Below are 16,127 nucleotides of genomic sequence, written 5' to 3'. Positions count from 1 at the left end.
ATGCTATCATAAAGATTCCAGTTAACAGAAAACAGATGAATGACGTCAGAGATTTATGAAAAAAAATTTAAATGTGCGCCAAATGCCTTGGACCAGATCACTAATTGCAACAAACTGCCAGCGTGGAAGACATCATGACTAATCAAAACCTGCTGCGCTGCTCGGCAACTGAGTCCAAAACAGTATTCTATTGTTGTTTTGCCAAAATCAGCTACATCTTTAGCCAAGCTCCCTCTTGAAAGACAGTGTCCTCAAATATTGCTGCAGGACCAAATGTATGCATTCGATTATGTGAAATACCTATGACAATTATTCTACTGGTGCCTATTCATTTTCTTTCATACATCATTTCTACGGGCCTACTTGTTAATTTTATAGGCAGAAGATTGTCCTACAAGGGTATCACTACATCCTCCAAGGGGAGTGAAGCCATTCCGAATGAAGAGTGAGTGTCATGGTAATGATGGTTGACTTTCTGGAGTGGCGCTAATTGGTCGCCTTCATCAAAGGATTCACTTGAGTGACCAAGTAGAAACTGTGCAACACTGAGATTCAGTACAAAGCATGTCACTACACATGCTCATAGGCAGTACTGCATGTTTATTAAGTGGCAATGAAAGAAACTGTAAATGTGAAAACACATACATAAAATCTAAAGATTAAAAGCCATCTTGAAAAAAAAACAAAAAACTATGTCAAGCCAAGAGCTCATAAATAATAACAGGGTATCCTGACAGCGGTCCAAAAATGCTTCAAACTTGTTGTGAACTAGTCTCAAGAGATAGATGATACAATTGTATTGGCTTAAGCCAAAGTGTTATGATGTGCTGTCTGGTGTGTCTGTGTTAAGCGTGTCCGCTGTAAAAGTCACAGTAGTCATTATTCAATTTTATGTGGTGTGTGTTTTTATTCATCGCACACGCTTATTTAGAGTTGAAGCATGTGCCACAGTGACTTACGGTGTATTTGTGCAACTGGCTGTTTAGCAAAAACACACTTGGCTGAGACACTTATGGAGCTTTTTCTAAACAAGACCATATTTCGATTATACCAGCGCAATATGGAGTCATAACCTTCTAACATCATACCTTCCAATCAGAAGTAAAAAATATTTTTCTTAAATAAAACAGCATTACTCGCATTTCCCTTAATTTAGAAGTCTTTTTTTTTCTTAGACTTCTATTAGAACTTCTCTTTCCTGTCATTAAACAAAACAGGTGCAGCTAAACAGTTTGCTCTAAACATGTGCACTTTTCCTAAAAACACTAGAGTGTGCCTGTTGTATAGAGGAAGTTGGACCAGTGTAAATACATTGGCACATCTTTGCATTAACATTTGAACCTTACTAGCACACTGAGGTCCAAACTTGTGATTGACATGAGACGTTGCTCGAGGCACCCCTTGAAAAGGGGAACTTCACTTTTTTTTAATGTTTTCTATCGTTCACAATGATTACGAGTGACAAGAACATAAATGTGTTGTTTTTTTAGGGTTTTAAAAATGATAAACGCTTGGAAGACTAATGGGACACACGTTTTGTATACACACTGCAAGTATATATAATGTAGTAACAGACACGTTCATAACAATATGCAATCTGTACAATATGTACCTTATTTTGGTCATTTCCTCAGCACATTTATTTTCGGTTCCAGAGCAACACACTTCAGACTTGTGGCAAGATATGTGTGTTCCTACTTCCGGAAACAAATGTGAGTGTTTTCTAATCATGGCAGACTTGGTAACAGACAACAAAGATGATTATTTTTGGACAACCAGATCTTTTTTAAGCTGAATATACAGACAATGAACTACTGCTTCTAGAAGTGAGCATGAAGGAAGGGTGAAACGTTGGGAGCAGACGTAAGCAGAGAAAGTGAGGTCGGCATGACTTTGACGCTGAAAATATGAAACTTGAAGCGAAGCTATGCCAAAAAAAATGAATTGCTTACCCAAAATCAACTGAAAACGTCCCCGACAAGCTGGACCAAACGCAAAACTGTCCATCGAATGAGTGCCTTTCCAAATGTGTAAACAGTAAAGAAATGTAGTATTTTATATATAATTATATATATTTTTTAAAACGTGTCTGACTTCAATTCGTATTTGGAATACTCCCAGGCTTGGAAGGAGAGCACAAGTCAGCAGTTGAAATTATATCCTGGAATGGAGTACATCAGTGGTTCTCAAACTGTGGCACATGTACCACTAATGGTACGCCAAAAAAATTGCTTAAATATTCAAACAGTGGCCAAAATAATAAATATATTTGTTAAATAAAACCTTTGCCTTGTTTTTAATGAATATGTAGGACTACTACACTACTGTATTTTAATGTTGGTCATTAATGTGGTACAAAGTGTTTTCTGAGGTGGTGAAAAAATGTTTGAGACCCACTCGTGTACATCATTTGAATCTCAGCGAAATAAACTTTCCAATGAAATAACAGGACTAAATGAAAGTAGAGGATGGCGTAAAACCCCCGTTTAGTCATGAAAATAGTAGCTGGCAGGCCATCAGAATGGCAAGGGGTTAATATTAGGTAATCATGTCTTAACTTAAACATAAATGTAATGCACATGCAGTATTTGTATTGCAGATATAACATTAATGAATTGTCACAAGAGTAAAAAGTAAAGCAAACTACTGAAAAATTATTACCTTTCTTTCATTATAAAAAAACAAAAGAAAACACATTGCCATAACTTTCTGATTCACTGTGGTCACGTTATATGAAAGTACTGAGACACTTCTGTTTTTATACTTTAAAAAAAGAGTTTGCTACTTTTGGTAAGGTTATATAGTCTCTGTTCATCGCCAATTCCAACAACAAAAATAGGAAATACAAAGAAAAAGCAAAATGCATGCTAATAATACTTCATGATACTTGATGATGCTTAGCTCATCAAACCCATAATTTTTTTGTGTAACTTTTTCAACACAAGTTTTGGTTAAATTCCGAATTGAACAACTTTAGGGATTTTTGATGACTCTAAACAGGAGACAGCTCATCTTAAAAAGGGGTCATATTATGATTTTTTTCTCCATTTAAAAACACTTCTTTGTGGTCTACATAACATGTAATGGTCAAAATTTTGTTTCACAGACCATCTTCAAGCTGCTTTTTGACTGTCTCTTCAGAATGTGCCGTTTTGTGGGTGGTCTTATTTAGAATCTCTCCTACAGACCAAGCCCCCTTTGACTGCATCTCCACCCTTCAGCCATATTGTAGTTTTTAGCGCTTCCATATTGAGTCTACTGACATTTGACTACCTTTTATCAGAAATGGCAACGGCGGAGGATTTTAGCATGCATGCACATGTATGAGCCAGTCTTCCCCACAAGAGGATATAGAAATATAAGGAACTCTTTTACTACAACTTTGGACTACAACTGAAAATAGTGGACTCACGCAAAGCTCTTTGTATCAACCTCTACCGTATATGGCAGGGGTATCCAAAGTGCGGCCCGGGGGCCATTTGCGGCCCGCAGCTCAATTTTTATTGGCTCGCAACACATTCTATAGACAAACTAAACAGGTCCCAAATTATAACAAAAAACTATGAAAAATTCAACAGCACCAAATCCCCCAAAAATGGGACCTGAAAACCAAAATGGCCGACAACCTGAGCGTTTTACTGTATAAGGTCTTTGATGATTTCCGTGTGTCCGGTCATGATGAAAAAGTGTACAAATTTCTTGTGAGACGTGGTATGTTTTTGAGTGTACTAAAGCCCTCAAAAGCGTTTCATAGGGGTGTAACAGTACACAAAAATTTCGATTCGGTACGTACCTCGGTTTAGAGGTCACGGTTCAGTTAATTTTCAGTACAGTAAGAAAACAACAAAATATACATTTTTGGGTTATTTATTTACCAAATTTGCAAAATCTTCCACCAAAAATATTTTTCTTAATGGAATATTTGATGTGAAGTAATCGGAACCTTGGATAGGTCAATAATTCATAATAACATTGATTTTGATTGAATGTTATGTTTTGAGCAATGACAGTTTGAAAGAAAAAAAAACAGCTTTGTTTTATTAGTCAACATTGCAACTTTTTCTAAATTACCTTTAAGCTTTTTTATTACCAATTTCGGGAGTTATAGGTATTCCAAATATAAAAACTGGTGCAAACATGTAAGAAAAGTTGGTTTTGCATAATATGATCCAGACTATTGTTTTCAGAAAATGTTACAAGGAATGATCAAAATTGGATAACTGCTGTACATTTAAATATAATTATGAATCCCTTCCCTACTAAACAGTATACCCAGTAGAGCCCTTATACTGTACATACAAGTAGAGATTAGACGCAAATGTTCAAACACTCCAAACTCCAGATGGAGAATGCTCCGCTACTGTGAACATCCTCAAGTGGAAAACGGATAGTTCTGCTTGCTGTTTTAGTGAAGGACAATAATAATACTAGACAGCAAACAACATCACGGCATGAGCAAAGGAAGCAGCATTTCTCCTCTACTGAATATGTAATGAAAGAGGTATAGCGACTGTATTAAATTTTTCATTGGTGACATGACGACAACCTTACATAAGCGTGCCCTCATTTTTCTCTGACTGGGAATAGAAAAAAGGTGACGAGAATAAAAAGTCTATTTGATCATATATGCAGCTGAGCTTGACATAACAGTAGCATGTACTTATTGTGCTTTCAGTAAATTCTAACTCCATGTAGTCTCAAAACGATGTTTTTTGGAGTGCAAATGTGACACACACACACACACACACACACACACACACACACACACACACACACACACACACACACACACACACACACACACACACACACACACACACACACACACACACACACACACACACACACACACACACACACACACACACTAGATTATAGATATCCTAGCATCAAGGACACGTCGCTCCCACGGGACTGACGCTGGTTCTCACTTTAGCCAATATTACCTACACATGCACCACTTACAGATGGGTGACAAATAACTAACATAAAGCATCTGAGTGGGAACGTTTTAATGTGCCTTTCCAAGGATTCTCTGGATCCATACAGACATGACCAGCATTTTTCCAAATAGAATATTCCCGTTTTATGTGGTTTGATGATGTTGACAGTGAGAGCTATCAATTACGTGGTTTCAAAATCTCCACTAGATCTGGAGACACTTTGGGTGGGATCATATGATTCATATCATTTTCAGACCCTCTTTTTTGTATAGAAGAGGCACTGGCACGCATTCATTCAAGTTACTCCATCATCCGTCTAAGTGCCAGCAAGCATACATAAATATGTATGTCTTGGCACAGGGCAGGGAGTCTTGTTAAAAGAGGGAATCAGAGCATAAAATAGATGGTGTTAGTGTGGAGGTAGCAGTGCTACTTATGTAGAGCGGGACAGAGTACAGCTGAATCATCGTTTTTAGTCTACACTTAAACTTACAAATCAAGTTCTTGCACTGACAACTTAGTTTTTACAGTGGCATTCATTAATCAATAACAAAAACACTTATTGGTTTAACTGTTAATAAGCACCTATAGTTGAAAGAGGTAGTTTTTGAAAAGTACACCCAACAGTGTAGTATTGCACAACAAGGCATTACTGGTACTGATGCTTTTGCCGAGTTGCAGTCTGACTTTAATTTGTAGAGAAAAATCAATCATTTTTTTATGATCCTAAATTGAATTAAAAGAAAATAAATTGCGACAACTTTGTAAGCAGTCTACCCCGCCAAGACTTGCTGGTGTTTCCTTTAACGGTATGTGCAGGCAAGTTCATATCTAAACTAGCGTGTGGCAGCAGATGACGACAGTGTATCCACAGTATCTTACAGTGAAACCTCGATTTACGAACCCCTCATTTTACAATTTAGGAACCACAGCCCGAATAAAAACATGCTTTAGTGTACAAACCTAGCCTCGGTGTACAGACCCCTTTATCTACCCATTGTGTGCCTCACAGGGCAGTCATTTTGTGCACGGTGGCACAACCATTGTGGGCGGGCTAATTGAGCTGTGCTAAGTGCTACTTTGTGTGCATTTTAGGTGGGTTTTTTTTGGGCCTTTTTACAGCATTTTGGTAATTTAGCTACTTCAATGTGAATCCAAAGAAAACACAGGACAAGCGACGAGTGGTTTGAAACATTTACACAGTATCCACAGCGTTATCGAAACTGCCTCTTCCCCCTTTCTTCCTCTGAATACCAAGAAAATTAACCAACAAGGTATAAGTGGATTTTATCTTTTAATTCTAGTTGGTGTAGCGACCTGGCTGCTAAAGCGACCTGGCTGCTAAAGCTAAGACATTTGTGATTTCAAACTGAGTGCACCACAGGGCTCGTGACAGTGTCAATATGTGTCAGCAGGGCGGCTGCATACAAGGACAGTTCAGCTAATCGATGATTTGGCTTGGTTATTAAATATAAATTTGATCCATCACCCCTTTGTTTTGTTTGTTTAATGTAGAGTACTGTCGAGCACTTTATATTCAAAGTGTACAAACTTGTAAAAAAATATGGACTTTTGTCGAGGCCGGAACCCATTATTCATGTTTACATTGTTTCATATGGAGACATTTCAATATACAAACTTTTCTATTTGCGAACCCTGTTAAAGAACCAGTTAAGTTAATAAAAATTAATGTTCCACTGTATGAGAAAAACTTGTTCAACGTATCAATTTTCAATAAAGTCAGTACGACGTTTACTCTATTTGATTGCTTTCTTCTTACAGTATGTATAAACTATCGAAACTGGAGATCATCCATTGATTGATTGTATGGAATTTGATTGTTGATTTTTTTTTTGAGCAATTGTGGCAGGTGGATTGCACTGCTTTGCTTAAACCAGCAGGGGCACTGCTTATTCAGTCGCAATTACTTTGCAAACTAAATAAGAAGAAAATTATAATATCTAAAGGTTGTTCAGCTATATCCATACTATGAAAACTCCACAACTCAGCAACACACTGGCATCAAAAATGGAGCTCAGAACACATACATACATACATATATATCCAGTTATCAATTTTCTTATATATCACTTGTCCTTAATTAAGGTCAGGGGTAAATTACAGGCCATCACTGGTGAGTTCTGCTGAGAAGCAGTGTACATCCTGGGCTGTTTAGCCAATAACAGGGCACATATAGACAACCATTCACACCTATGGAGAATATAGCGTCTCCAATTATCTAACATGTACTTTTTTATTTTATTTTTATTTTTTTTATTGGGAAGGGAAGATGGATCAAGAAAATAGAATAAGAAAAACCTCAAAAGAGAGATAATATAAGATCGGCATCTGCCTTTAAAGATAATAATGTTTTTTATTGATTGACACTTGCAATCCTGGCAAAGAAAATGTTTGCCATGTTTTCGTAATTCTGTCCTTTCGCTGAACCCCGAGGGTGAACATCACTATTGCTGCCATCGACTGCTGAAACGCAACTGTTAATTATCTTTTGAATGACGTTGAATCTATGATCACCCTAACTCGGACAGAATATTCCACCGTAAAAATGATGAATCCCTATAAATCTATTTATAGGTCCTGTATAGAACACATTCGTTAGTGTAGTAGCTTCCCTCTCAATGACCACTCGTCTCTGTTGTAAAATATCCATCCATCCATTTTCTACCGCTTATCCCCTTCGGGTCGCGGGAGGCGCTGGAGCCTATCTTAGCTACAATCGGGCAGAAGGCGGGGTACACCCTGGACAAGTCACCACCTCATCGCAGGGCCAACACAGACAGACAAACAACATTCACACTCACATTCACACACTAGGGCCAATTTAGTGTTGCCAATCAACCTATCCCCAGGTGCATGTCTATGGAGGTGGGAGGAAGCCGGAGTACCCGGAGGGAACCCACGCAGTCACGGGGAGGACATGCAAACTCCACACAGAAAGATCCCGAGCGCAGGATCGAACCCAGGACCTTCGTATTGTGAGGCAGATGCACTAACCCCTCTGCCACCGTGCTGTTGACGACAGATATTTTTATTTTTATTTTTTTACACAGACAAATACTGACAGACAACTTAAAGCACACACGTGAATTGGATTACACACGCACAGATTGAGATATGCATTTGCAAATAATTTTGCGACAATAATACTTCCATAACCCCTTTTTGAGTCTGTCTTCAAACGGTTCTTGTTTCGAGACATCTGAAACTGTGTGCAATCTCATGCCCAAATGTGAGCAAGCTTATCGACTGTATATGTCCTGGGATTGGCTGGTGACCAGCCTCTTGCCCAAAGTCAGTTCCAGCTCACTCATGACCTTAATGAGGGCAGAATGGACGGATGTAAAATGTGAAAAAAGCGCTTCTTAATTAGCCTTCTAGGAGCCTGTGTCAGCAACAAGTGTAGACCAACTGCTGATTAGCATTAAAGCTACAGACACAAATAGTAAGGCTTACTAAAAGCATTTTTTAATTGCCTAAATTCCAACATTAAGACTAGATTTTTGAAAATTTGCTATTGTGGTACTATTGGAAGTCATGCAATAAAAGATTTTTCATAAAATATTTTCATATGCTAATGATTAAGCTTTATATGTCAGCTGATAATAGGGTTTAGCTGATAAAACGATATCAATATATATTTGGATAAGACACGTAATCGATACATATGATAACGACATATGAAATACCGGTATATATATTAGGGCTGTCAAAGTTAACGCGTTAACTATAAGTTATTTTAATGGCGATAGTTTTTGACCCTCGTCCGTAGCTTGGGGAAATGTGTAATGGCGTCCAGTTACTGTTAAGCCACATGCTTGAAGATAGCTAGCAGAACTGCACAAAGAAAGGGGGACCTTATGGAAATCTCAGGTCCAAAGCCATGGCAAGTCTTTCTCCTAACAACACAAGACAATTTTACTTTAAATCGCCGTGAGACGACATCATTGGATCGAACGCTGTTGCCGCCTGTAGAGAGGAGGAGCTTCACGTCCGTGTTTTGATTACAGTTGAGTGCATTACTAACATAAAACGTTGATTGTTACTTGAACTGCTTTAGTAAGATGGAATACAAGCTCAGCAGAAACAAAGACGGAAGAGAGGAAATCTAAAGTCACTTTTATCTGAGATTTTTGTCAAAACATGTCAAGTCTTTTCTCATACCAATCACATGCGTCTGGTTGGCGGCTTCACACTAATAGCACTATGCTTCACATTCGGACGAACCACCAAAACATTGTCTTACAATACGATCATGCTATTCTGTTATTCTTTGATTATTCTACCGACATAAATGTTTTCTGGCAGATTGAAATTGGCCCGAGTGTGTGAATGTGACTGTGAATGTTGTCTGTCAATCTGTGTTTGCCCTGCGATGAGCTGGCGACTTGTCCAGAGTGTTGCACGCCTTCCGCCCGAATGCAGCTGGGATAGGCTCCAGCACCCCCCACAACCCAGAGGGGGACAAGCAGTAGAAAATTGATGGATGGATGGATGGATGGATATTTAAGTCACACAGACCACATTACTTCCTGCCAGTAAAACTACAAAAATTGTTCTTCTCAGGTTTCTCTTTGTTTATATTTTCACACTTTGCACCATTTTGTTGAACTTTATTAAGTATTTCTTACATATTTTTTAGTTTAGCACCTTAATTTAATGTGGTTATTGTTAAGTGTTTATTGTGTTTTTAGAATTTTGTTTACATGAAGTGTTTTCCATGGATGTTTTGACATTTATGTTCCTATCTGCCTTGATAGCTGAGGGCATTATAATCAGAGGAAGGCTACATTTAAAATACAAATGTTAACATTTATTATGTTTTTCTCTGTCTTTATTTTCTTTAGGTCAGCAGTTCTCAAACTTTTTTCACCAAGTACCACCTCAGAAAACACGTGGCTCTCAAAGTACCATCATAATGACCAACATTAAAGGGGCCTTATTATGCAAAACCAACTTTTCTTGATTATTGGTACCTGCTTATCTGTATTTGGGATCTGCATAAATCCTGAAATGTTTAAAATATACCATGGAGGCATGGCAGAGATATTTATAAAATAATCTTGTTTTCCTTCAGACTTCTTCCAAATTGTCCCTTTGGAATTTTGTTCAAGTGTGACGTTTTGATCTACTGTGACGTAAGCGGATTATCCATCTATGTTACAAATGTACCCTAACATCCTAGTGGGAGTAAGCCGATTTTAATTTATTAAATATTGTTCACAATGTTTCAAAGCAGCAGTGCAGTAAAATTAATAACATGAAAAACATTTTATAGTCAATATATACAAAAACAAAAGCTACTGTAGTAAACAATGCTGCTGCGGCGGGGACAAAAGCCTAGTCAAAGTAAGGGCCGTGGTAAGATGGGCTTCATTTGCCTCTATCAATTCCAACTCTTAAAACAAACCATTTTTTAAGGCAGCCAAAAATTGGCTTGAAGATAGGTCTTCAAAACTAAATCTATGCAACATTTTGACCAAAGAACCATCATTACAGGTATAGTAGACCAAAATTAAGTGTTTAAAAAAAATAGGGGGAAAAAAATTATATCCGCCCTTTAAAAAAAAGAAGCATAGTAGGCCTAAGTATTTATTAAAAACAAGGCACAGGTTTTATTTAACAATTATATTTAATATTTTTAGCCACTGTTAGCTAACACATTACAAATTTGATCAGTAACATTAATTAAATATAAGAAAATAAAACACTGTACAGTCAATCCTGTTTTAGCGGCCACCTGTCTATGGCGGTCACAAAAATGTATCCCGCAGAAAAAAGTAGTGTTCTATACCTTGTCTATAACGGCCACCTGTTTAACTCAGCCAGCACCCACTCATGTTGCGTCCCAAAACAGTTTGACTCCTTAGAGCAGTCACCAATATCAAAATTTGCCATACCGCCGTCTGTGAAATTTCATTTCTTAAGCGGGATTTGCGGTGCCCGCAATGGGATCCCAACCGGGGGGTCGCGAGCAGCCAAGCTCCCCTAAGATTTGCACAGTTGACTAATCCCCAAAAGTCTGGCATAAATGGAAAACAGCATCCTATTCACATGCGCAAAAATGAGCAGGCTCAAATTCAACAGCACTGTTCAAGCTTAGAAAGCTTGCAAAACTGTAATTTAGAAACGGTTTACTACATACATGCGCACGTACATGTATACGTAATTGTTTAAAGGTCAACATGTACAGAAACTCAAAATGGCGCATAGTGGCCAGCTGTCTATAGCGGTCACTTTCTTTGATTCCCATGAGTGGTCACTATAGACAGGTTTGACCAGTGGTGTGCCATCAGGGCCGGCAAGGCCTTCACTGCTGGCCTAACATAACGAGAAATCATGATCATAATTAAAGATACAAGTAATTTTTAATTTACGTTTCCTAAATATCTAAAAGTATTCATAATCTCTTCATATCATATTATGCTCCTTCCAGCGATGTTGTTTTTGGGTTATAAAGTTTTTATTCAATCAGAATTCAGCTAGCTTATGTTGCCAAGCTGTACGAAATCTGCCTGGGGCCTTCAGAATCAACAATGCGGGCATCCGTGCACTTTAAGTGAACAGACACAAACATTTGACAGACAGTTGCGATAGCCAATCAGATCACCACTTGTCAGTAGGGCCTTCTAGCTGGCCTAAGACGGATATATATTGTGTAGTTATGAACTAGGTAACATAAGAACTCCATTACCCAGCATGCCACAGTAGTGAAGAGGGATGTTTTTGATGAGCACGCTGTGGAGTAAACTTTAAGAACTCAGCCAACACGCCTCATCTGCATCTTTTATGATTAGACAAGACAACACATATTTGCAAGGCCACTTTCAAGAAGGATATTTAAAGAGAAACTACATCTTGGGAGACGATGTCAGCCAACCCCAGAAGCTCGAAAGTGTTCTACAAATTGTGAGTTCAGATATTTTATTTCTTTATATTTTCACGTTTAATATGTTTTTTGCAATTTTAATTTTGATAGTACCACATCAGATATGTTTTAATTACTGATGCGGGTATATTGATTTTTAAATGCGCCAGAAAATAACCCGTTTTGTACACTGTTGGTGGTGATTCAATGCGCAGTAGTGTGTAAATGTGTTCCTGTATAGTATTTCTCCAGCAATGGTCATGTGGTGACATCAATGATGGTATTTTTAGAGGTAATCATTGGACACAGGACATCACTCAAGGCCTAGGTGGGAAACGCACGGCCCGCCACTGGGTTTGACTGTACTTTAATCAAGTGATTGTTTAGCATACCACTAGATATAGCACGCGTACCAGCACCACAGTTTGAAAATTCCTGCCATAAGTCATAAAAAATATCAATAACTATCGATATCTAATAATATTTTTTTAAAAACCTTATATAACTATACAGTTTTCCGCCATATTGCGTCGATGTATTTATTTTTAATCACACAATCTATGTCAAGTTTCAAATAAAAACAAGTGCTCGTACCAACCAGACTAAAATAAGTAAACGACGACACACATTGTTGGTAATTTAGGTGGGAGTTTGTTGCTCGGGAGCATGGTAACCATTCCTGGAGGAAGTTCTATGTGGCCCACTGCTAGAATATGTCACTAAAAAAGCAGAAGGTTCCACACATACCACAGCAACATGCTACTTTGACACAGAATGTCCAGGCGCTAATATAGCTGCCATTAAAACAGCGGGGTAGTGGTATATGTATATGATGCAGTCAGGGTCAGCAAGGCCTTCTCGGCTGGCCTAACATAACCAGAAATCATGATCATAATTAAAGATAAAAGTAATTTTGTATTTACTTTCCCTAAATATCTAAAAGTATTCATATTCTCTTCATATCATATTATGCTCCAGTTACGTGCGGTGAGGTTCATGGCCGGTGAGGCACTGACTTCATCACAGTCAGATTTACAAACATATGAACCCTAAAAAGTATCTTATTCACCATTTGATTGGCAGCAGTTAACGGGTTATGTTTAAAAGCTCAAACCAGCATTCTTCCCTGCTTGGCACTCAGCATCAAGGGTTGGAATTGGGGGTTAAATCACCAAAAATTATTCCCGGGCGTGGCGCCGCTGCTGCCCACTGCTCCCCTCACATTCCAGGGGGTGATAAAGGGATGGGTCAAATGCAGAGGACAAATTTCACCACACCTCGTGTGTGTGACAATCATTGGTACTTTAACTTAACTTTAACTTTACACATACAAACTGTAGCACACAAAAAAGCACATTTAATTAAAAAAAACGTTATTATGGTCTTACCTTTATGTAATATATTGGGTTGGAGGCAATAACCAGACAAGGTGATGAAGTACGTCTCTTTACACACTTGACGTCAGGTGCGCAACACCACGTAAATCGTTGGTCAACCAAAAAGTAACCACAGTACGCTATAGCCAACATTAACCAGGAGATGGCAACAGACAAACATAGATCACTCTATTACATTCCTCCCCTTTTAGAAATGTAGAAGTAAGTTACTCAAAAGAAATAAACAACCCAACCAAAAAATGCAGCAGCTCAATAAGAAGCCAAAAAGTGCAAAAACAATAATGTTCGTGTTGGAGGAGTTGTGAATGAATGAAATATGAAATCCGTGCTGCAGTCTGCAGGAGTACCTAATGGTGTGGCCTTGCAGTCATTCACAACTCCTCCAACACGAACATTATTGTTTTTGCACTTTTTGGCTTCTTATTAAATAACTTTTTTAAATAGATTCAATCTTGCACGTGGAAAGTTTAAGTGTGGGCTTTAGTTGATATAACACTCCCGTCAGAGGGTGCATTCTACGGCGGGAGTGCAGGAGGCGGGATTACTGTGAGCCTCACACAGTGCGTCTTCGCAGCAGTTTTATGATTGCTCAAAACAAGAAATACGTTACACACATACAGTTGTTGACAAAATACACTGTACATTATATACCTCAGCTAACTAAACTATGGAAATGTATAATATAGTTCATATAGCAATACGGTCTCACTGCACAGCAGGCCAGCAGTTAGCCGAGTCTGCAATCCATGTTGAGGCACAACTGAGTGACGTGCCTCAACTGGCTGCTGATCACCGCACCGTCTCTTGTCAGTATTTGAACGGCAAATGTGAAAATTCAGCGATTTTGAATAAAAATAATCTAAAACTGGTGAAGTTATATGGAAAATAACTTTATAGTATAATCACTGGATACATTTAACAATTCATTTTTTTTCTTTTTAAATTTTTTTTCTTTCCATGATGGCAGGTGAGGCCCCGCCTCACCTGCCTCTAGTGACTGCACGTCACTGTTATGCTCCTTCCAGCGCTGTTTTTAGGTTATAGAGTTTTTATCCAGTCAGAATTCAGCTGGCTTATGTTGCTATGCTTTACCAAATCTGCCTAGAGCCTTCAGATTCAGCAATGCAGGCGTCTATGCACTGTAAGTGAACGGATACAAACATTTGACAGACAGTTGCGATAGCCAATCAGATTACGAGTTGTCAGTAAGGCCTTCTAGCTGGCCTAAGGCAGATATATTGTGATGTTATGAACTAGGTAACATAAGAACTCCATTACCCAGCATGCCACAGTAGTGCAGAGCATACGCAGTAGCCCCGTTTAGGTTGTTGAATGTAGCCATGCAGCAGGATGTTTTTGATGAGCACGCTGTGGAGTAAACTTTAAGAACTCAGCCAACACGCCTCGTCTGCATCTTTTATGATTAGACAAGACAACACATATGTTTGCAAGGCCATTTTCAAAAAGGCTATTTAAAGAGAAACTACATATTGTGAGACGATGTCAGCCAACACCGGAAGCTAGCTTAGCTGTCCCGGCGATGAAATGTGAGTTCAGATATATATATATATATATATATATATATATATATATATATATATATATATTATTATTATTATTTTTTTTTCACGTTTAATGTTTTTTGCAATTTTAATTTGGACAGTACCACATAAGATATGTTTTAATTGCTGATGTGGGTTTATTGATTTTTAAATGCGCCAGAAAATAACCCGTTATGTACACTGTTGGTGGTGATTCAATGCGCAGTAGTGTGTAAATGTGTTCCTGTATGGTTATTTCTCCAGCAATGGTCATGTGGGGACATAAATTATGGTATTTTTAGAGGTACTCATTGGACACAGGACATCACTGAAGGCCTATGTGGGAAACGCACGGCATGCCACTGGGTTTGACTGTACTTTAATCAAGTGATTCTTTGGCGTACCACTAGATAGAGCACGCGTACCAGTACCACAGTTTGAGAATACCTGCCATAAGTCATAAAAAATATCAATAACTATCGATATCGAATAATATTTAAAAAAACGTATATCACGATAGTTTTCAGCCATATTGAGTCGATTTATTTATTTTTATCACACAATCTATGTGATAAAATCACAATCTATATTTTTTCACGTTTAATATGTTTTTTTGCCATTTTCATTAGGTCAGTATGTTTTAATCGCTGATGCGGGTTTATTTATTTTTAAATGCGCCAGAAAATAACCCGTAGTGCGTGAATGTGTTCCTGTGTAGTGTTTCTCCAGCAATGGTCATGTGGTGACATCAATGATGGTATTTTGAGAGGTAATCATTGAAGTTGGCCTAGGTGGGAAACGCACGGCCCGCCACTGATATGTAGTAAACGAGATATATATATAGATATATATATATATATATATATATATATATATATATATATATATATATATATACACACACATATATATACATGTTACCGGGCGGTGGAGTGTTTCTATGGTCACCCCTGGGTTTTAGGTGCTGGCTGGGGAAGATTTCAAAGAAAGTTAACTTGAAGCCAAGTTTCTCTCGATTGTCTCTCACAACAGCGCATCTTTACACAGGGAAGCTAGCGGTGGTTAGTTGTTAGCCGAGGATGCGCGACACAACACCACAAACTTTTTAGTCAAACACGCTACAACTGTCAAAGGAAATCCCGGTACTCACCTGGTGTATGAAACAAGAGGTGAAAGAAGAGCACGACCTTGCCATGGTGTCGGGGGTAACTTGGTGAAGGGAATTGTGTCATTTTGTCAGAGGCGACAATCACTTGCAACAGGAGGCGACGGCTGTGCGCTGGTTTGCTGCTCGGCTCAGCACACACACGCACACACACACGCAGGACTCGCACTCAGCACTCAGTGGAGGCGCTTCAGC

At 38.4% G+C, this 16,127-nt stretch overlaps 1 protein-coding gene across 2 annotated transcripts in view; it reads right to left on the bottom strand.

Moving 5' to 3' along the window:
- Positions 1-16,127, bottom strand: part of nectin3b (nectin cell adhesion molecule 3b) — a 56,137-nt gene extending 40,010 nt beyond the window's left edge. The window contains exon 1 of one of the 2 annotated variants that reach the window (XM_061962167.2): positions 15,918-16,127. In XM_061962167.2, coding sequence (XP_061818151.1) covers positions 15,918-15,999 — 82 coding nt within the window. In that variant the 5' untranslated portion in view covers positions 16,000-16,127. The remainder of the gene's footprint in view (positions 1-15,917) is intronic. The other variant, XM_061962166.2, reaches the window with a different exon arrangement.

The sequence above is a fragment of the Nerophis lumbriciformis genome, linkage group LG09 (genome assembly GCF_033978685.3).
Source record: "Nerophis lumbriciformis linkage group LG09, RoL_Nlum_v2.1, whole genome shotgun sequence".
Taxonomy (NCBI): Eukaryota; Metazoa; Chordata; class Actinopteri; order Syngnathiformes; family Syngnathidae; genus Nerophis; species Nerophis lumbriciformis.
Note: the sequence above shows the minus strand (reverse complement) of the source record. Positions and strands in the feature narration are given on the sequence as shown.